The following is a 23442-nucleotide window of genomic DNA, read 5'->3' on the forward strand; positions in this document are numbered from 1 at the left end:
TCCAGAGCTCGGAAATTGTTTTACAGTGCCAATTAAAGAAGGTATGCAGTTTTTTTTTTTTCTTTTCTCCACACTATGTATAATTCACACTGTATTATTTGTTACGCTCAAACAAAAAGAAAGAAAAAAGAAATACTAAAATAGGACTTAGAGAGCAAGTTCCACTAACTTGCAATAAAAACTACACCAAAGGTTCTGAAACACAGTCAACATTAGGAAAATGAGGGAGCTTATTTATGGCGCCCCTGAAGTCCAACTGAATAATAATGACTTCCACATATAACTGCATTTTAAACTTTCTTGTGCAAACACTGCGCCTGCATTAGAATAAGTTTTAGTTTGGAATATAATAAAGTTAGAGATAAAAAAGCCCTTTAAAGTGCCAAGAGAGTCATTTTCTTTCTGCAGGTTTCGAAATAAATAAGAAAACCAACAAGTAATAAAGACTTTTTATTTACTCCTTTTATTATAACAATATTACCTAATAAAATAAATACTATATCAAAAATATATACTCAGCAGCGGTAAATTTGAGTAAACTGGATTCTGAATCAGGATTGTGGAGCTGTGAGAGCTGCAGCGACAGTTGCAGGCTTCTCAGTAGTTTGGTCCTTAGATCATCGGTGAATCGCAGAGCACGCAGGGCGCCTTCATCAGCTTCTTTATCCAGTCTGGATCTGAGCGGGAAACACAGGAATTATTGTAAAAATATTTCACAATGAGAAATAACAGCACAGATTCTCCAACTTTATCTTCCAAAACTCTTTATCATAACTACCCTGTATTATTCATAGCATGATAAATTAAGTTGCATTTAGATATTCAACACTATAGCTGCAACTAATGATTATTTTGCAAATCGATTAATCTGTTGATTATTCGATTAATAATCGGATAGCCAAAGGTTCCGTCAAGAAGATTTAAAAAGTAGAAGCAGTAAAATTTTGGACCAACTAAAAATATTTAGTTCTAATTTTCACTGTACAGAAACTAGAAATACAAACTGGTAAAGTTGCTGGAGCCATGATAGCACCACTATAGAAGTAAGAGTTACTTTGGTTTAGTGTTCTCCTGACATGCGAGAATTTTTCGATCAGGCTGACCTTCAGCCTGATCGTGCGTCGTGTAGTATACAGGGGGTAACGAGGGGCGATCAGCCGCTTACGACCACCTCCCGATCAGGAATCGTGAGGTCGGGAGAAATTGAAACATGTTTCAAAGTCAGTCGGCTGTTGTAAGGTGTTCATGAGCAAATTGCTCAATGGTTATGTGCAAACAAGGATTTTTCTTCTTCTTCCTCTCAGATGAAAACACAGAAACATGGCGGGGGTGCAAGTGAAATGGAGTTCTTTCTGTAAAATTGACAGACCGTAGTAGCCACGTTTGCTTAGCCATGTCTTTGTCCAAATACGTCGCCTCGTCTTTTTAGGCTTTCAGCACAAACTTGCACAAATTGCCAAGGCAGCGCGTTTCACTCTAGTGAGCCTCATATTTAACAGGAGGCATTAACAATTAAGTCTTTTTCCTCTTTTACATCCTTCCAAATAGACGAGTCAGAGTAGCGCCATCTAACGGCAGCGCTGAGTCTGACGTGGTTTTTAGACGTACCGTGTGAGCAGGTAGATCGCATCAGAGCGCCGGGTCAGAGAGTGTGAGAACATACATCCCGAGTTGTGAACTTTTAAACCCTGTGGTTTGGTCATACAGTGTGAGCTGTATCTGCGCGGCTTTAGGAGAGTGATTTGAAGTTTTCATACCACTGGCAGATTAAAATGGAAAACATTTACATTTTACCATGTTTTTCCCTGATAATTAAAATGTAATTAAACACCATAAAAGGATGATCCCTCAACATCTGCTTAAAAATGTTATTTATACTCTTTTAAATAATAATTCAAACAATCTTTCTAATCATAGCAGCAGGTCAACCTTTCTTTTAATTGCTGAACAAACTTTCACATCTTTATTCAGATAATTAATCTTTGGTGCTGAGCTCCAAGTCTTTAAGATTGGAAGACCTCATTGTCATCACCCTAATCTTTAGCGCCCTCCAGACTCTATCAGATTTAGTTTAAAGATAAGTTTAATAGGAGTCGCTATAATTGTGAACTTGACATTATTTTCTAATAGACAAACCCTGATTGGTAAATATCGACTCCTTTACCTTACATGAATAACATGTTTTCTTAGCTAAACTGTAAAATGAAAAAAAAAAAAAACAAGAGAAAAGGGCACTGATAATCAAAAAGACAGACTAAATTATAAGTAGATAAACAAATAGATCAGTTACACTAATTCATAGGAGTGAAAACAAGTTTTTCTCAACCTAAATTCAATTTAATCTTTCTACGATAAAACATGCTCCTGCTACAATAAAAGACTATGATACATTATTAGTTATTAAAAAGAAAAATTAACTCAAATAATGTTGTGTATTTGTGTGCTGGATGGGTTTTAAACTCTAGATTTACAAAATTCCTATAAAAAATTAATATGGAAGATGAGAGCGGCTGCAGAATAATTTAACCGCTTTTAAACCGAAGGGAAAGAGAAACAAACTAAGTCACGTTTATAATTTTAAAATCCTCCTAGGTATTAACCCCTCAAGCGGGTTGAAATCCATCATGCCAGGCGAGGATCTGAGCGGCAGAGCGAGGCCAAGGCTGTCTCTGAGGGTGACAGGACTGGATGGCTGTGAAACGGAGGAGGAGGTGGATGGAAAGTGGCGCTTACCCTCAGGCTCTGGCAGTCTGGCAATGCAATCCTGCAGGAGGCACCGTCTGAACGTCAGCGTCTGGCAGGCCTGGTATGACAACACACACCTGGAGGAGAGCGCGACAAATACATGAGGAAGCTGGATGGGAAGGGACAGGCGCACACACCCTGTAGACACACACACACACACTGTGAGGCAGGGGTGGGGTGGGGGGCACAAAAGTTTGGTGGAAGCAGCACTGACGTGCAACTGACGGGCGAAGAAATGGAAATCTGTGCCCAGCAGAGGTGCAATGTGCTAGCAGGAGAGCAAACAGAAGGAACGTTTGACGGATGATATTTATGAGGAGATGAGAGTGATGCTTGGGTAAATATCAAAAGGTGGGGTTGGGGGGGTGGGCTTGATTACTACTCTCTGAGGATAAATACATTTATAATTTTCAAAGAAAGAATTGAGCTCTCCAGGAGGAGTAGCAAACCAACGCTTTTCTCCTGAAGTGGTTAAGGAGCGCTATTCAAACCTGAGCCACGCGTGTCCGTTTTCACAGACGGCTTGTTTGTAGTCGGTGAAGGGCAGCGTGGCTTGACACAGGCTGCAGTGCTCCGGGAACGTCTGCTTGTTCAGCTTCTTCCTTATGTGACCGATCAGAACCTGAAGGTGGGGTAGATGGAGACGGAAGCTCAGAATAAAGGCCACTAGTCAAAGAATTACTGCAGCACAGAATTAGAGGTTTCTTATAGTGGTGACACGCAAAACTTTGCATTCATTTGTTTCCTTTAGAGGGGGGTGCCTTTTAATGAGTTTAAAACACCCCCAAACTTTTATGTATTTTAATGTATTTTTTTTATATCTAAAAAGATGGGAGATCAGGATTTCTAGTCTCCAATTTTTGTAGTTTTGAGCCGTTGATACTAATTTCTATGGTATTATAATCATTTTCTAAGAACTATAATGAAATAAGACGAGCATAAAAAACATTTTTTTTTATTCAGTAGTTATTTATTTTATCTAAAACATTATAAAATTATCACAGAATTTAATTCTGTATCAGTAACTAAAATCTTATTTTATTCGAACAGTCTAAAGAGTAAATTTGCAGTAATCTATTAACGCCTTCCTGTTATCTGCTCCAGATCTTATTCTCTCTTACAGCCAAAGTTCAGTCATTTTCGCCTGCTACTAACCTGCAGGTAGCGGAGTCCCATTTCCACCTGAACATGCTGAAGTATGGGGTGTTGATTCATTGAAAAAATATAAAATTTTGAATGTCTGTTAAGCTGTGCTTATGGAGCTACATTACAATTCAGAAATACAATCAGCTAAAATAAAATAGTTGCCAATATCCTAAAATATATGTACACGTTGTGTTTTGTTTTAAAAGACAATAATAAGTAATGACTTTATGAAGTTTTCTACTTTGACCCTGAAACAAGCTGTTCATTATATATATCAAATTAAATTAACTGTGCAGCTCAGGCTGGGTGATTAATGGACTTTTCTGTTTAAAAAAAAAATTCATTTTTTGGAAAACTTGCATTTATGGCTTTGTTAGTTCAGTGAATGGTGTTTGCACGTTCTGCCTGTAAAGTCAAATCCCAGAATGGATGACTGAAATAAAAGCCTGGTTTTAGAAGTAATTCATGGAATTTGTCATGTTTATTATCAAACTTAACTTAGACAAAATGACAAAATAAAATAAAAAAATATTATTTCATCTGATTTGTAGGGAAAAAAATAATAATTAGATATTAATGTTTTAATGCCAGATTTCTCATCCCTAATTGAAGGAAATACTTTGGTCATAACGGTCACAGTGTTGCTGTAAGACAAAGAGCTGAGAGCTAAGACAATGGGCGACAGGGCCTTCGAAGCCGCAGCTCCCCGTCTGTGGAATGCCCTCCCAGACCACCTTAGGGCCCCACAGACGGTGGATTGTTTTAAGAAAGGATTGAAAACTTTCCTTTTTAGAAATACCTACAATTGTTGATTTTCATTTTTTTAATAGGCTACGTATGCCTTTTAATGTATTGATTTTAATGATTGTCTTTTTACACTGTTTTTAATGTTATGGTCTTTTAAACTTGTTTTAATTTTCCCTTTTTTTAAATGTAGCACTTTGTAGCACTTGATTTGATGTCAAATGTAAAGTGCGTTATAAATAAAATTCATTATTATTATTATTATTAAGAGCTTGTGTCGGTACCTCTGAATCTTTGTCTCCAGGATCTCTGGAAAGATAATCCATCAGGCCACATGTGGGGATACAGAAGTTCTCTGGCATCCAAGTATTGAGGTAGACCACCCCCAACACCTTCTTCATATTTTCCCTCATCAGATGCGTCTCTGCAGCATCGATCAGCTTCTGCGCTTCAGTCCTGCGGGCCTCTTGCTTCTCCAAATCAGATTCCCCTTCCGTCCACTGGGCCGCATCGTTATCCATTCCAACATCCGCCTCGTCCATCTCCTCATCCTGTAAAAACACTTTGGTCTCTGTTCGCTTGGGTTTCCAATTGATTTCTGTGCGGGGGGGCTGCAGCGACAGGCGAACAACTCGCGCCACAAAGAGCTTGATGCGCCACCAGAATGGGGAGTCGGCTTCCTGGATTTTACGGTCGAGCTCGTCCTGGAGCCACGCGGGGATGCGCTTGGTTTTGAAAACCTGCCATCTCACCAGGTCCAGCAAGTCCGCCAAATTGTACAAATTCTGCTCGGGGGATTTTAGCAGGAGCGATATGGCCGTTTCAGGAGATTTGAGAGCCAGGAAGTGGACCTGGTGATTCCTGGTAACGGGATGAAAGCCATCGACAATCCCCTGCGTTGTGACCAGAGCGACATACGCCCCATTGTGGCTCACGGCCATCCCATGTATCCATTTATGTGTGAGGGCCTCTGGTTGAAACAAGTCCTCCACTTTGAAAACCAAAGAGTTCTCTGTGAATGTCGGCACCAGTTTTTTTATCCAGCCGTCTATGGAGCACGTGTAGACCTCAACTGGGTGCTGAATGACCACTAAGGAGACCAAAGGGAGCGAGTGGAGTCCCGTAATGTGGGAATTGTGCACACTTAGTCCTTTCGCTGATATAGTCAGCAGACACCAAAAGAGGTAGCATCCCCGTGAGGCGACGATGAGGCTGCAGCTGCTTTTTTGGATCCGGTGGAACAGCGGGAAGCACCTGAGGTTCTCCACTGGGATCTCATCACATTCCTTCCACAGGATGATGGGGTGCCGGATCGTGAAGTAGCCCTTGACCTTCGACAGGCTGACAGGCATAATTTTGATGGGTCCAGCCTCGCTGCCGACGATTAAGCCCCCCATCCGTTGACCCCCGTTCTCATACTCCCACCATGCCAGGTCACTGGGCCTGCTAACCCCAGATTCAATCAGGTCATAGAAAACTACATCGTCTCCTTTTGCGAACGGCAGCATGAACTTCCACAAAACAAGGTCTCCGTTTTCCATCAGGACTGCTAGGAGCACCATCTGCTCCTCCACACAGCTGTTGTCTGCCAGGACCTTTTTGATGGTGTAAATGCTGGACCACTCCATCCTGAGAGGGGTCTGCATTTGGAACCGCCGCTGGAGCTCAGAGAAGTCTAACAGGTTAGCTTCGGGGGGCTTGTTGTCCTTTGTTGCGTAGCCGCGTTCGCGGAGCCTCTCGCTGTACTTCTCCGTTAGATTGGTCAGCGTGTTCCAGCTGAGGTGCCGGTGGCTGCTGTGAACGGTGAGCCGGTTATCGAGGGTCAGGTAAGCGAGCAGACACCGTCCAATTGAGTCACAGCCTAACGGGGACCAGCTGGCATACTTTACCCCTTTGTGTTCCCCTACATTAGGGTTGATTACAGTGTTGGCCAGAAAAGCCTGCTTTATGGTGGGATCTGGATCCAACGAGAACTTCTCCAATGCAGGCATCAGTTCATCTGATGGGCCAACCTTAAGATCAGAAAAACACAAATAAGACAAAATATAGAAGCCTAAACGCAAATATACAGTAAACTATTTTATGTAGCTGCTCCCTCCTCCCACACGCGGTGGTGCATTTAAGGACTGTCAATAAATCTTTGAAAAAAGCACTCTTAAGAAACAAAAAATGAATAAATTACTTATCTTATGACCAGCTAAGACGAAACTAATATAAAATCACTTGCAACACTTGCTTTTATGCAATTTTAAGCTATTTTCAATTTTCAAGATATTTTTAAAGACAAAAGTTGGGACTTTTCTTCAATAGCTTCCATGTCATGTGACCTACTGACTCAAATTGTTTGTGAAATTGTTTTACTACATTAGCCTGATGAGATACACTCATTTTTATTCAACTTTAAGCCTTTGTATATTTTTAAACATTTATTATTACAAAAGTAATTAATATTTCCTCAATAGCTTCCAGGTCATGTGACCCACTGAATTCAAATTTATATCAAATGGTTCTACTATTATAGGCAGGCGGGGGGAAACATACCATCACCGGGTAGGGGGTTTGGTCGCTCGAATGCGAATGCCTGGTCCATATATATATATATAAATATATATATAAGGGCTGCAACTACCGGTTATTTTACGAATCAATTAATCAGTTGACTATTTCTCAATTAATCAGTCAATCAGTCAACCAACGCCAGTTTGGTGCTGCCTTTATACAATATTTACTGGAAATAAAACAAGTGCAATGAATAAAAAGAAGAAAAAACTACCAAAGCTAACCTGTGGGATAGACTTTGTTGCCCTAGTGATTCCAGAGGCTGTATATTTCTGTTTCTTGCTGCAGAGGTTTAGTTTCACTAGGATGATAAAGCTTCCTGATTAAACTGCATAAAATCAACAAAATCTGAGCTTTTTTTTTTTTTTTTTTTTTTTTTATACCTGCAGTCTGTGTATGTCAGTGGGGACAGGGATGGAGGTCCTGTAGAAGTTCAGGTCCTGCTTGCCATTGTGGACATCACAGATCAGCTCCATCACAGACAGGGAGCTGGAGGTGCACACAGCGAGGCGGTGGTCCGGAGACCAGCTGAGAGGCTGCACTCCGCTCACCGGGGACAGCAGCGACACCACGGGGTCACGTTTAACCGGGACGTCCCGCGGAGTGGGGAGGAAACCGTCCCCATCTTCAGGCTCCGTCTTTATCACAACTTTTCCAGGCTCACGGGGAACAGAATCAGCCGCAGCGGCGGCCGCCATCTTCACCAGGAAGAGGAAGTGACGTCATTATGAAAGGGCGGGGGAAAGGAAACTAGTTCATTTAAAAAAATCAAATAGGCAAAATAACTGATTTATACATTTCAAAAACTTAATTATATATTATATAAATTAATTACATATTGATTGATACATTTTAAGCTAATTTGGTTCATTTTGAAAATCATGACATTTTGATTTATTCCTCTACACTGAAATGTCCTGAAATAGAAAATTAATTTAAGCTTTCTAAGGCGTTGGAGGAATTTAATATTTTTATAAATGTGATTTTGATGTCGACAAACTTTCTATTAATATCCATATAATTATCCAGTATTCACAGCATCTTTATCCAGTTGGCTTCTTATTTACAAACTCTCTTCCCCATAAAAATCTATGATCTGGAATAACAAATGGTAAATGATGAACACGAATCACAATATTCTATGAGAATTGGATCCAAAATATTATTATTGATATATCCCAACTAATGCACAGAAATCGTAATTTTACATATGCAGAATTTTTTCTTTTAATTTCACATTATAAGTGAGAGAATATAGAACAGTTCTTGATGCAACTCCTACAGGTTACAAAATGTAAATCAACCAAATACAGAAGGTCTACAGTAAAATAATATATTTATAAATGGTGACAATATATTGGTTAATAAATGTGCAGCAGCATCTTAGATCTAATACATATTCTCCTGCAACTCCATGTCATGAATTTTTCTGGAACAGTAAATTTATGGATGTTATTTGGTAATCCTCCTAGAAGCTAACAAATATTTGGTGACCAATATGGTAGAGGAAGTGCATTTTACATAATTCATCAGGAATATCCAACAAATCAGTATGTTAACAAATATAAATAGGTTTTGGATAATTCCTGTACTTTCTATTAAAGTCGTAGGGAAACGACTGTTCCAACGGTTGTATTTCCGAATTTTCCCAGCTGGTGCACGACTTCACACTACTGAATAAAGTGAATGTGATTGGTCAATTATGAAGGGGGCGGGATTGTTGTGGCAGAAGGTTCGCAAGAACGTTTGATTGTAGCCGGTTTCTCAGAAACATCGTGCTAACCAGTTAGCAACTTAGTGCTAGTAGGTTCCCAATTGGATATTACATGGGGACCAAGTAGTGCTAAATTTGTGACTTAGAAACGACACAGTCAAGGAACACAATGGACAGCGGAAACATGCAAGAGGAGGAAAGTTTTGTGTCAGAGTTCATGGATGAGTCTCCTCCATCATACATTTTTTATTCAGATGAGGAAAGTGGGGACGACGATGCTCGAAGAGGACGCCAGGGTGGCAGAAGCTTGGTTTGGTGTAGAAGGCTTACAGCCGTACATGTTTGAGCCCTTGCCTTGCAACGCTGCCAGTTCTGTTAGCTCGACGCCTGCCGAAAACACAGACGTCCATCCAGGCTTATGTATGACTAACTGGCCTGCATAAGATAAAACAAAAAAACAAAAAAAAACCCACAGATTTTAAGACAGGATTTTTTTTTTTTCAAATAGATTTCAAATTTTCTAAATTTTTGGACAATACCGTCTGATAAAGAGTACATTTATATACATGTTTAAGCCAGAATAAGTTGACATTTGAATATGATTTCCCTACGACTTTAAACATTAAGTTAACCAGTCTCCCATCTTTTCTGGACTGAAATTGGACTCTTATTTCAATTATATTGTTGCATTCCAATTAAGCTACAATATAAATAAGTAATCTTCTTTACTGAATCTTGTGTGGTCCTAATGCTTTGCAGTCATCTTTTGTCAATTTAAAAGTAGAACCAACATGAAAAAGTAGACTTCCAATTATTGGCCATTTTTCATTGAAATTTTAAAAATGTTCATATTATTATTCATTACATGTTTTTCATTTTTGAGCAGAATTCTGACTTCATACCTGCAAAGAAATTCTTACCACAACTCAAAAGAAAACCATCCATCCACCCATCTCCTCACGCTTAGTCCTTGTCAGGATCACGGTGGGGCCGGTGCCTCTCTCTGGCAGTCTATGGCGAGAGGCACGGTCGCCAGTCTGTTGCAGGGCAACACAGAGACACACTAAGACACACTCACACCTAAGGACAATTAAGAGAAGCCAATTAACCTAACAGTCACTGAGGGAGGAACCCGGAGTACCCGGAGTGAATCAACGCATGCACAGGGAGAACATGCAAACTCCATGCAGAAAGACAACGGTCCAGGAATCAAACAAAGAACCTTCTGGCTGCAAGGCGACAGTGCTAAGCACTGTTCAATCGTGCAGTAAAGAATGAGTGAAGAATGTGAGCCATGCTTTCTGCTCCAACATCAGTGTCTAACCTTTCAAATGCTTTTCCATAGTAAACTAACTTGTAAACCTTATAGAAAGGCAGTGTTTTGACATGGTATTTTTATTTCTCTAAGAGGAAACCAATCTTATTTATGTCATTCAGTTATCCTCTGAAAGCTCTCATGAAGGTTGTGTGTTAAGATGAGAATATCTTTACTGTAATTAGATTAGAACAGATGAAACTTTAATGATCTCCACTGGGAAATTATGTCATCAGTGTGACACATAAACTCAGTATTATTGAGGATGCACGCTGAAGCAGTCCTGTCACTCTGCGGCGACGCGTTCCCTGGTCCGTTCTCTGACAGCCGTGACATCAGTCATTTCATTTGTCCGAGCTCAGCCCCTTCTCACCAGGAGAGATCATTAAATGTCATTAATTAGTAAAAAACGATCTACTTCTCTGTTGCTGGCTGAGCCATACATCAGCTTGCTTTGTGGGACCAGTCAGCAGACGCCTCTGGGTGGGTCAGAGGTCAAGCCGCTGCATTGGATGCAGAGCTGGAGAGTCTCAAGCAGGCAGTGATTTGTCAAAAGCCCCCCTCACATGAAAGCTCCTCTCACAGTACTGTAGCTGCCTGACTCTCAGCAAGACGACAGCAAGCTTTCAACAGGCAGAGTTATTTGTCACAAAACAAATCGCTACAAATCTGTGAGGCAAACACTGAATTGCGCTCCCACCATGTTTTAATCCCTCATTTTTCTGTCTTTTGTTTCGATAATCGGAATAAATAAATGAATGGGTAACCACGGTGTGTTTCATTCTTAATGAAGCGTGTAGTGGATGAATATTTTACACACCTGCTGTGTGTCTGTAGTGGGTTTTGACTTGGGACCCAGTCCCAGCCTGGGAAGTATGAATGTCGGATTAAACATTCATCAAATGCTGTCACAAAAACTTTATCCTCTGCTGTCAGCCTCACATGAAGATGGAAGCACTTCTTGGAGCAGGTTGAAGAAGCTGGATTTGAACCTCAGCCCTGTGTGCTGGAGGAATTATTTAGGCTGCCCTGGACTCGTGTCTGAAGGTATATAGGTTATGTAGTGTGGGTTTATGGATATGGATGGGATCAGCTCGGGTCAATCCTCTGCACCTCTGAAGTCCAGCTGCTGTCTTGTTATTGCCTGCAGGTTCCTCCTCAGCCTTTAAACCCTCTGCAGACTGCATCCTCTGCTGCCTGCTAGCTCAGAGTGTCAGGGCAGCCGCTTGCATGTATCTTACGAGGAAGCCCGCAGGGACATTGTGATGCATGGTTCACTGTGCATGTTTTAATCATTCAGTCTTCCCAGGAGGAAACTGCTGCAGTACATTACAGAGTACACGCAATTAGTGATATAATCATGATGATCATAATGAAATGTATTTAGAGCAGATCAGTGTGTTTTATTCTGTTTGGGGAGACATTAACAGAACTTCTGCCCTGGAGAGCGTCAGAGCTAAGGTTTCTTGTGCTTTCCCTCTGGAGACTGGCTGCACCCGGCAGGTTGTGGCGTCATAGATAAGCAGTCGACTTAGCGCTCCTTCTGCACCATCAGCTGCAAAGTGTCATCTGACAGGTGCTGCTTGCTGCCCCCTCTACCCCACATTCCCTCCTCAAGGCCTAAGGGAAGGAAAAAGTCTGTCTTTTACTCCTAATGCACTTTTCTAGCCTTTATCATACCACTTCAACTTTTCTCCATTTTGTCACATTACAACCTCAACCTTGGTTTGCTGAGCACTTGTACTGAGTCCCCTGGGTCAATACTTTTGTGAACCACCTTTCATTGCAATTACACCAGCAATTCCTTCAGAGTAACTCTCTACCAGCAAACCTAGAAGATGATATTTTTTTGAAGACTCAAAAGCTCAGTATGATTCAATGGAGAATCTCTGCATACTTTAACCACTGCCCCACTTCAAAGTCATGTCTGTCTCTTGCTTTATCAATTTGCAGGGTTCTCACCGGCGTATTTCAGCGTAACAGGGTTTTAAACTCAAAAAAGTCACAGTAACGCTGAAAATTAGGCAGAAATGCACTTTTTACTGGTATAACAGCCCTTTGACTATGATCTGGACTTCCTATCCAGCGCATTTCAGCACAGATGCTGGTTAGGGTACATCTTTTAGAATAACAATGGAATTATACCAATACCATAACGACTCATTAAATGTTGTGGTGAGAACCACTATCTGTCAATTAACATTGCACAGATTTACTGTCTATGCTGAAGAAAATATTTCCCAAGCCATGAAGTGTCCCCCACCTTGTGACACTCTGAGGTCATTGGGTCAGTTTGATTAAAGCATATTCAATTTTAGACTAACCACAGCACTTGTCAAAGAGGAGTTTATCTGCCATTCCTCACCTGGTGTTGCCTAGAGGTTTCAATCGATCCATTTTTCGCCACACTTATACCTGTTGGGGATAAGCTGTCAATGGGCGAGAGGCGGGGTACAACCTGGACAGGTTGCCAGTCTACTGCAGGGCAAAACAGAGACAAATAGGAAAATAACCATTGAAGCACACACTCACACCTAAGGAAATTTTAGAGAAGCCAAGTAACCTAATAGTCATGTCTTTGGAATGTGGGAGGAAGCCAGAGTACCCGGAAATAACCTACACTGGCACAAGGAGAACATGCAAATTCCATACAGAAACATCTCAAATAGCATGGAGTTAAAAAAGTTGGGGTTTTCATCAAATCATATTCAATCAGGTTTTTTTGTCTCTGTTAAAGAAAAGCATTTCCCATTTCACGATGCTGCTATCACCAAGTATATATAACTACAGCGATGGTATTTGTACGGTGATGCATGGTGTCTCTCAATCACTCCTTCCCTCCTGCCCCCCCCCCCCCTTTATCTTTCCTTAAGCCAGGGTCGTGCTGCTCTATGAAAGCCTTCTGCAGGTGAACATCTAAGACTCGATGGGCCTTTTATGCCAGAAACCCAACAGTAAATCCCCCTCTTCATGAAAAACCATTGATATCGCTTCAGTAACATCAGTGGGGATACACTGAGGTGGCCTTTTACTTTGCTACCCTCAGGGATATTCATTCTTGTGTATAAGGTCGAGGTGTCAGAGTGTCAACATGAGAACATTCACCTCAGTGAAGAAATAATAGTAAACACGATTTTTCAAAGCACATAACAGAAAACCTGTATTCACTTCTGAAGTATATAAAAAAACACTAAAAGTAGATAATAGTTTTAAAATTACCGGTAAAAGCTACTGTAATAGAGATTATACGTATTTAAGTGTAGTTGCATATTTTATTTGCTTTCAATCATAATTGCATTTTCAATGTACAATACTTAAACTGCAATTAGCCCTATATTTGGACTTTCAATGACTTTATACCCAAAACTGAAACAGGTCATAGAGACCAGGATGAAAAATCCCAGTGATGGTGTTATTTGATGTGATTATTATACACTTATAACATGTTTGTGCTTTTTTCTACCCTCCTTTTCCCATTTCTATCAGAGGTGGGTAGAGCAGTCTTGCTTAATTAGCTATGAATTCAAGTCAAAGTTATTTCAGTTCTAGTAGAAGTAAAAGTAGTCATCTAAGAAAATGACCCAAGGAAGAGTAAAAACCGTGACTGGAGTACCAAGTTTATTCAAAACGTAAAAATTATGAAATCACACAAAAACATTAAGTTATGTTCAAATTGTGGTATCTTACAGGATTGATCAAAGAAATGACACACTGTACAAATCTTGGCACTGATAACTGGCTTAATTACTCATTCCATTCACCTGTCGTCTCTGCCAGGTTTCTCCTCTGCTTATCTGATCCACCTGCTCCTGCCTCTATTTAAGGTGTTTGTATCCAGTCATCAGAGCTAGATTATTTCTGTTCTCTCTAGCCAGTGGTGAGAGTGTTTAGAGTACCTTTAGTATTTCTGATTTCCTGATCCTGACCTGTTCTGCCTCTCAACCACTGACCCTGCCTGTTCCCGTCTGATCTCAGTGTTGAGAGTGTTTTTAGCGTTACTTTAGAGTTTCTGATTACCCGGTCCTGTTCTGCCTCTCAACCACTGAGCCTGCCTCTTTCCTTCTGAAAGGTTTGCCTGAACTGTCTTTGGCCTCCTGGACCTCTGAGCCTGCCTGTTCCTGTTCTGATCTGTTTGCATGACCTGGTTCCCCCAGTTTTATTATTAAATCCCACAAAAACATTAAGTTTAGTTTAAATTGTGGTATCTTACAGGATTGATCAAAACAATCCTGTAAGATACCATATAAACATAAAACTTTTTTTCACAGCAAAACTTTTTTAAGCAATACCTACAGAACATTATTCATAATTGTCATGACATTCGCTCTGATGACCGGCTTAATTACTCATTCCATACACCTGGCAAACTTCCTGTGGCATAATCTACTGTTGATTGTATGTAAATTCTACCTCCAAAACACCCTCAGTTGAGAGAATGAATTTTACTCTAACAAGAAGTAAAAGCAACATACAATGCGGGTGTATGTGTGTCTAGGGCATTTTTGGCTATAATTTTATTCAATAAGGTAAGTAGAAGATGGTAGAGTAGGTAGAAATTGTGCAGAAAGTTCAGCACTACTTGCTTGAGTGAGACTAGAAAGTATCGTGCCCTAAAATTACTTAAACAAGTGCATTTTCTTTCAGAGTGCTATTCAAATAAATTTTACCACCCAGATTGAAATTTCACGCTTGTTCTGCAACGTTATATTTAACGTATATGAATACTGCTGCAAAACACTGTATGTGTGTACGGTTGTGCTAACTTAGGCTTCAATCTGTGTAGCACCAAAGGAAACTTAATAACTGAATGACTTCAGAACGAAATCCAGCACTTCTATTTATTCTGAGGGATAATGGCTGAATTATTCATCCCCTGTGATGATTAATTAAAAGAGGCCTGAGGTCCTGTGGCAGGTACAGGCTGCAGAGACACACGCTGACATTCTTGTGTGATGTGCTGGATGTCTCTCCCTCCATTCACCCTGTTCCTCCCTTCTTTCTCCATATCCTCAGGGATGGTAACCATGCACAAGTTACATGCCTTAATGCACCGCATTTTAACCTAAGTCAGGGATACAAAAGGTGAAAAGGGTTATCATGTAAAAGCACTCTCTGGGTCAAATTAGTAGTTTTCTGTCTCCAATATTTTGTTCTATTTGTGTAATTATTCTTTAAAGAATCAGTAAGCATTTACGGTATCAAAAGAAAGGTTTATCTCACAGGGTGATGTTTCAATGGAGTTTAATTAAACTGATACGGTTTACAGTTCCTCTGTGAAGATCTGTTAAACAAACCTATGGAAGTATAGGTGCATACTGATGATTTAGAATTTAAAAACTTATTTTAAGTAATTCAATACAAAATATAGCTCCTTAGTTGTTAAGATGGATTTTTAAAGGAGTATTGTGATTTTTTTTTTATTTGTATTCATTCAACTGTTTAACTCTGCCCGGTTTGTAATTACAGCTTATTTGATCCACCTGTTCCTGCCTCTTATTAAGATGCATTACAATGATGGGTAACAGCTAAAGAATAAAAAACAAAACATGCACACATACAGAAGGGGCGGAATCTTCTTTTGCATGAAATACTCTATATATGCAGTTAAAAAAGGGAGAAAACCAGACAATAGTCGGAAAAAGAGATAAGAAAGTTTAGGTTGCTCTTTTTATAGAACAGTCTTTACACAGATGGGTTGCATTGATAGCTTTACACTGGTTACAGAAACAGAAAGAGTGAAGTTGATGGATGGACAAATGGATGGATGGATGGATGGATGGATGGATGAACATTTGGATGGACAGATGATTGATGAACAGACAGACAGAGGGATGGATGAATGGATGGATGGATGGATGGATGGATGGATGGATGGATGGATGGATGGATGGCTGGATGGATGGATGGATGGATGGATGGATGGATGGATGGATGGCTGGATGGATGGATGGATGGATGGATGGATGGGTGGATGGTTGGATGGTTGGATGGATGGATGGATGGATGGATGGATGGACAGATGCATGGATGGATGGATGAATAAAGGTCCTGCTGGAATATTAATGCATTTCTAAAAGTTTATAGTCTCCTTCGTAGAAGTTATATAACGTGAAATTCAAAATTGGACTAGTTTTAGTACTCAGTCCATCAATTATTAGATTTACATTACTTTCTATAAAGAACAGAAAGATGAAAAGAAAGGAGCAAGTTATACAAAAGCCTGACTCAATAAAATCTGCTGGGTTTGGTGAGATAAAAAAAGTTCAACCAATCTGTCTATGATTTCACTGGCTTGTCTTTTTAAAGACCCTTTAGATGGCATATGTGATGACAAACTGAATTGATTTGAACTGAAAGACAAAGAGTAGGCCTGCCTGAAAGTATAATGTATAGCTCTGCTTACAGGCTTGTTCACCAGAAGTACATTCTACTGTAAGAAAACGCAATATAGGGAACACAAAATTTATTTTAGCTGATTTTTTCATTCAATGATCACTGTTCATGTGTTTCTGGAACTAGCAGCTAGTTGCTGGAGCACTCAGGTAGGCAGCGGCTGTTGCATCCTCTGACCGGTATTGGGCAGCTGGTGATGGGAGGACATGCCCTGTGGCAGTGCCAGGGGAAGGCCAGAAGGGCTAGGGTCCAGGTTCACTCTAACCGCTGCTCGGGCCTCGCTAATGGACCTGAGCTGAGGCGCCCATATGGCACCAAGGGGCTCTGGAGGTTGGCACATGGAGCCACCAGGCAGTCTGCCGTTAGATATTGAACAGGACAAGGCCAGACCCGTATGATCACCCCACGACCACCGAGCATTATGGATGTACTCATTGATGGGAATGGAGACACAGCTGTTCAGATGAAATCAGGCAAAGATAATGTCCATGCTACTTATTGTCTCTCAAGAGTAATACTTCAGTATATTCCTGTATATTTCTGGCAAAAAAAAACAAAAAACAGCCCAAACTGTTAAAGGGATTTCTCATAAGATGTTGATCTACTCCAATAAGTTGGAACTTCTTAGTTAAAAGATATTATGATGAAAAAACTAAACTTGGATTGGATGAACGACCATTATGAAACCAGGGTAGGATGCAAAAAAAAAAATACCTTTGTTGGAAAGTTTAAGAACTTCCTCAATAATACCAACTCATCCTATTGATATGCAAAATAAACAGTGTGGCTGCAAACACCAGTAATTAAAATAGCATTTTTAAAATGCCTCCAATTAGTTCCTGCATTTAAATTTATCAGATATCTTTGGTTGGTTAGGGTCCAGGAAACAAAACCAAAACCCATTTGGAATAAATACAAACTAACTGGGACAACATCCAACAAATTAAGAGGAGTTTTAACTAGTAAACCGCCAATGCTATTTTTTTTGCACGATACCCAATACCTGGCTGTTCAGTATTGGCCGATACCTTACCAATAGCATCTGTTTGAAATTGATATGTGTGTGTATATATGAAAAACTGCATACTACTTGGATGTAAAATAATTGCCATCAAGGATTTGTGAAGCTGCTGCCTGCTTTTGTGAAGCAGGAAAAAGACTAATACAAAGTGAATCCAGGAGGACTTTTTATTGCCTACCTGGAATGGGTGACAATAGTTGAATAAACTTTTCGGTTTAACACTGCGGTCCCCAAACATATTGTAGTTTGAGATCCACTGTATCATAAATGCTGCTTTAAAATTCCTTACTAAGCATTTTTCCTTCCCTTAAAAATCCCTTTTCTTTTTACAGTGTCCTGTCTGGTGATGTGGCAACAAGAATAATTGTCTTGATGCCAAAAACAGCCCGAGAGATTTTACTTTCACAAGTAGAGAAGTACGGCTATCGGCATAGTGTTCCGCTTGTTTTATGCATATAAATTGCTTTATAATAATTATGCAGGGAGTTTTACAGATTATATGGACACTGTAATGTACATAGAACAGGAAAGGAAAAACAGAAAGAAAAGGAGAAAATATGAAAGAAAGAGGAGATAAAAGGGAGATAATGATAAAACATTTTCAGTCAGCTTCATCACCTGCAAAGAGATGTGAAAAGAACAGCACAACCAACGGACATGGTAATGTACGAGACATACAATAAAGTAACACCTAGATACTATCGCTGAAGTATAAGTAGTATTATTTAATCTGACATGTACTCTGTGTTACCTGAAGATAAGAATATGGGCTTTCTGTATGGAAGTGAATCTCTAAGTACCTGGAACCAAGCACCTGTAGTTGTTTGTGCATGTAAAGTTTATCCAAAGAAAAAATGCTCAATAGGGGTTGTAAAGAGCCAAAGAGGCGCTCCCCCAGAGCACTGAGTCCAGCACCAGAAGACCCAAAGGGACCCCAAGAGCGAAGGCGCCAAGGAGGGGCCAACCCAGGAAATCCGACCCCCACAAAGGGAGCAGGAGGGACCATGAAAAAAAGATTTGGCATTGAAAATAAAACCTGAAAAACTGAACTTTGAAATTTCAAAAATTGCAATTTCAAGCACTGCATATTCATGCATTCAAAAGCCAATTATTATAAACATCTGATCATAAAATCTTATGATGATGCTTTCATGTTATGATGCAGCTTTGTGTCAGTGAGTAATGGAGCCACTGCAGAAGTCCGTCAGTTGCAATGTCACAACAAGCTAGCACATTTTTGGCATCAGGGAAGGGGGGTGAAATAAAGGCTCCTTCAGTTTAGTCCCATGACAAGTATTCCGAAAAATGAAAAGTAAAATACTACAACCATTCCAGTTAAATACAAGAAAACATTAATAAATAAACGTGTTGTGTTTTTAGGTGTGCAGCTGGTCCATCCTCTGTCCATACTCAGTTTATTTATATTGCGCCAATTCACAACATGTTATCTCAAGGCACTTTACAATTCACCAGATCATACAGTCAAATTGATTCAAAGTTTTTTTATCTAATGAAAACCAGTTGATTGCAATCAGTCATTGACTCGGATGCAATCCCTCACACTATAGTGGAGAGAAAAAAATCAATTTTAACAGGAAGAAACCTCCAGCAGAACCAGGCTCAGTGTGAGCGACCATCTGCCAAGGCCGACTGGGGTTCAAGGAGACAGAAGCAGAGATACAAAAAGCAGCTGTAAAAGGCGGCCCCATCCAGGAAACACACAGCCAGGTGATCGAGCTCCGAGCCAGCTCCCATGCCAGAGGATGAAGAGAGCACATCCAGCCAGTCACAGTCAGAGAAACAGGACCACACTGGAAAACAGGCCGATCTCCAACATCTATAAACAAGGGTGTTGATGGAAGCAGCACAGCAGATATTTCTTTCTAGGATGGCGTCACAGCCAAACAGGAACAGATAAGGTGAAGCTAGTATGAGAAAAGGCAGAAAGATCAGAACGTTAGAGATTGACCTAACAGATTCTGCAGAGTGGAATAGAGATGAATGAATGAATAGAATGAAGCCAAATTATGAAATAGGAGTCCCTATGTTCTTCAGAAGTCTAAGGCTATAGCAGCATATCTATAGAGATAACTGGGGATAACCTGAGCCACTCTAACTATAAGACTTATCAAAAAGGAAAGTTTTAAGCCTACCCTCAAAACAGGGTGTCTGCCTCACAGACTAAAACTGGGAGTTAGTTCCACAGGAGAAGAGCCTGATAACTAAAAGATCTGCCTCCCATTCTACTTTTAGAAATTCTAGGAACCACTAGTAAACCATTTGGTTGTAACGTGATAGAACATAAAAACACTTCATGATTTAAGATTGAAAACCTTTTTGTAGAATTTGTTTTCCTTCTGTTTCTTATGACCCGGAGAGGCCTCAATGTTCTGTCTAAGAAGTTAATAAAACTCTTGATCACAACATGGCAGCAACTTTGAAACGTCCTCCAGGTGAAGGTCAGGTATAAATGTATTTGCCAGGATGTTTTTATTACCCTGACTACAGTAGCTGGCCTGGATGAGCTGTTTGTTGGTAATGAGTTGACAATTACTGTAGGTTGGAGGGATGGGCGGGTGGGGGCAGAGTTTCACACCAGCCCACTCTGGCACAGAGACCGACCTGATCCAACTTTCAGCTGTGCAGATTCATAAAAAGAAGATCCTCGTGGAAGTTTTAGAGCTGCAGGTTTTAAAAAATGGACAGGATGTACTGAGATAATGCCTGAAACAGCTCACTGCTGACTGTACCACACAGGCTGATGCAAATGGAGCTAAAATTACCTCTTCAGGATGACACTGGCAATTTGTACTGCAGACCTAAAAAAGAAACAGCCGGGGTAATTAGAGTCAGCGGAAAAATCCTGTTTGACGTTGCCCTGCCCTGGTTTTCTAGATAATACTCCATTAAAAAGTGAGGCCAGATTTTTAAACAGGTCACTCTCACTAACCCTCCCTCTCTTCTCTATTTTCTTCCTCCTTCCTGCTCCTTCCACTATCCACTTCTCTGGATCTGGAACAAAAGCCCGCCCCCCCCTTCCTGCTTTTTCCTTTTTAACAGTGACAGCTGCCGCCAAAATGACTTGCGGAGCGAGAGAAATGATGTGTCAGTAGAGGGTCCTTTAGCCTGCGCCGCTAATCTGTCACATGCCGTTTGTTGTTTACGGTTTCTTCCCGCTCGCCGACTACCAGCCAACCAGTAACGTTCACCGTGTGGTAATGGCGACAGATGCTGACCCGCAGAAGTGTGAATCTTGCCGATTTCTCCCTGCTGTCCACCTGTAAATTACAGCTATCTGGAGTAATTAGACCCGATAAAACCCTTCCAAGCTTCACCCTCCCTTTCCTGCACACACGTACACAGACTTGGCCTGTCACTGACCTGGGTTTGTGCCATTTGGAAACAGAGGGCTCCAGACCTGCTCATTGCCTCTACTTTTGCTCTTTTTACTTATAGAATGCATTTTGTACGTTTAAAGGGATAATGAACATGTCAGATTTAACCTTTAATTAAATTATTGTCTTAAATGGTTTATGTTGTTTAAGATCTACACTATATTGCCAAAAGTATTTGCTCACCTGCCTTGACTCACATATGAGCTTAAGTGACATCCCGTTCCTAATCCATAGGGTTCAATATGACGTCGGTCCACCCTTTGCAGCTAGAACAGCTTCAACTCTTCTGGGAAGGCTGTCCACAAGGTTTAGGAGTGTGTTTATGGGAATTTTTGACCATTCTTCCAGAAGCGCATTTGTGAGGTTGCACACTGATGTTGGACGAGAAGGCCTGGCTCTCAGTCTCCGCTCTAATTCATCCCAAAGGTGTTCTATCGGGTTGAGGTCAGGACTCTGTGCAGGCCAGTCAAGTTCATCCACACCAGACTCTGTCATCCATGTCTTTATGGACCTTGCTTTGTGCACTGGTGCACAGTCATGTTGGAAGAGGAAGGGGCCAGCTCCAAACTGTTCCCACAAAGTTGGGAGCATGGAATTGTCCAAAATGTCTTGGGATGCTGAAGCATTCAGAGTTCCTTTCACTGGAACTAAGGGGCCAAGCCCAGCTCCTGAAAAACAACCCCACACCATAATCCCCCCTCCAACAAACTTTACACTTGGCACAATGCAGTCAGACAAGTACCGTTCTCCTGGCAACCGCCAAACCCAGACCCGTCCATCAGATTGCCAGATGGAGAAGCGCGATTCGTCACTCCAGAGAACGCGTCTCCACTGCTCTAGAGTCCAGTGGCGGCGTGCTTTACACCACCGCATCCGACGCTTTGCATTGCACTTGGTGATGTATGGCTTGGATGCAGCTGCTCGACCATGGAAACCCATTCCATGAAGCTCTCTGCGCACTGTTCTTGAGCTAATCTGAAGGCCACATGAAGTTTGGAGGTCTGTAGTGATTGACTCTGCAGAAAGTTGGCGACCTCTTCGCACTATGCGCGTCAGCATCCGCTGACCCCGCTCCGTCAGTTTACGTGGCCTACCACTTCGTGGCTGAGTTGCTGTCGTTCCCAAACACTTCCATTTTCTTATAATACAGCTGACAGTTGACTGTGGAATATTTAGGAGCGAGGAAATTTCACGACTGGATTTGTTGCACAGGTGGCATCCTATCACAGTTCCACGCTGGAATTCACTGAGCTCCTGAGAGCGACCCATTCTTTCACAAATGTTTGTAAAAACAGTCTGCATGCCTAGGTGCTTGAATTTATACACCTGTGGCCATGGAAGTGATTGGAACACCTGATTCCAATAATTTGGATGGGTGAGCAAATACTTTTGGCAATATAGTGTATCTTGGTATGTGCATTAAAAATGTGTGAAGTCTATAATTGTTATAGTGTTCAGTATTTTTCTATAATAAATTATAAAGAAGACTAATTGCTTTCTAACAGGTCTGTTCTAAATATTTCCCAAGCCTTATATGTCTAGTTATGTGTCTCCAGTTTGTTTATGTTTTTAAAACTTTAATATATTTTGTGCCAAAAGGGGTTTGTCTAAATGTGTGTGTATATATATATATTTTTAAATGAAGTTGGATCTTACTTTGTTGATTTGGGATTTATAAACGTTTTTAAAGACACCACGAACAGTGTAACTTAAAATGTTGGTTTGGCTTTTAATGCATTGATGTAGAATGATTGTATGTTTGAAACAGCACATTTATTTCAACCCTTTTTTATTCATTCTGCACCACTTTAACACTTGCTTCATCTCAAGGCAGTTCTTAGTGCAATCAAACAAACTTACAGATAGGTTAAATGTTTTCTTTAACTAAGAAAAGCCAGCAGATTGTTGTCATTGACTTCACAAACTTTGGGCCTCCTGAATAAGCATGTGGCGACAGTTGAGAGAAACAGGAAGATACCTCAAGCAAAACTAGGCCCTGTGGGAGTGGCCATCTGCCATAACTGAGTGGGAAATTGTAAAGGCAGAGCAGAAGACAGATGCAAGCAACATAGAAGCACAGGTCAAGAAATAAATCTATGGAAAAAATCATCATGGGAGATTAGCTACATTGGTTCATTTGTCTAGGAAAGAACCACAGTGAAGCAGATGAGCTCTTAGGGCACATACCTATAGTTGTGGTAAAACCCCACCCCAATAGATATTTATATATAGAAAAAATCTAGATTTTTATGTGGTGTAAACAATTTGATGAGGAGTTGGTACAATATGTCCAGTGGAGAAGATTAATTTGATTTCCCAAAAGGTCTTCTACTACTAATAGTTGTAATGAACATAACAGTAGTGTATACAAAAAACCTAAAGTACACAAGGTAAAAAACTGAGTGAGTTG

At 40.6% G+C, this 23442-nt stretch overlaps 1 protein-coding gene across 1 annotated transcript; it reads right to left on the bottom strand.

Moving 5' to 3' along the window:
* Nucleotides 1–435: 435 nt before the first annotated feature.
* On the bottom strand, nucleotides 436–7899 carry gtf3c4 (general transcription factor IIIC, polypeptide 4). Its single transcript, XM_038268374.1, has 5 exons — nucleotides 7578–7899; nucleotides 4920–6647; nucleotides 3237–3367; nucleotides 2734–2822; nucleotides 436–677 (listed from the first exon to the last, which is right to left on the bottom strand). The coding sequence occupies exons 1-5, from the start codon at nucleotides 7890–7892 to the stop codon at nucleotides 613–615; spliced, it is 2328 nt and encodes a 775-aa protein (XP_038124302.1). The 5' UTR covers nucleotides 7893–7899; the 3' UTR covers nucleotides 436–612.
* Nucleotides 7900–23442: the final 15543 nt, after the last annotated feature.

Source organism: Cyprinodon tularosa, unplaced genomic scaffold (genome assembly GCF_016077235.1).
Source record: "Cyprinodon tularosa strain WSP-4 unplaced genomic scaffold, ASM1607723v1 ctg7, whole genome shotgun sequence".
NCBI classification, from domain to species: Eukaryota; Metazoa; Chordata; class Actinopteri; order Cyprinodontiformes; family Cyprinodontidae; genus Cyprinodon; species Cyprinodon tularosa.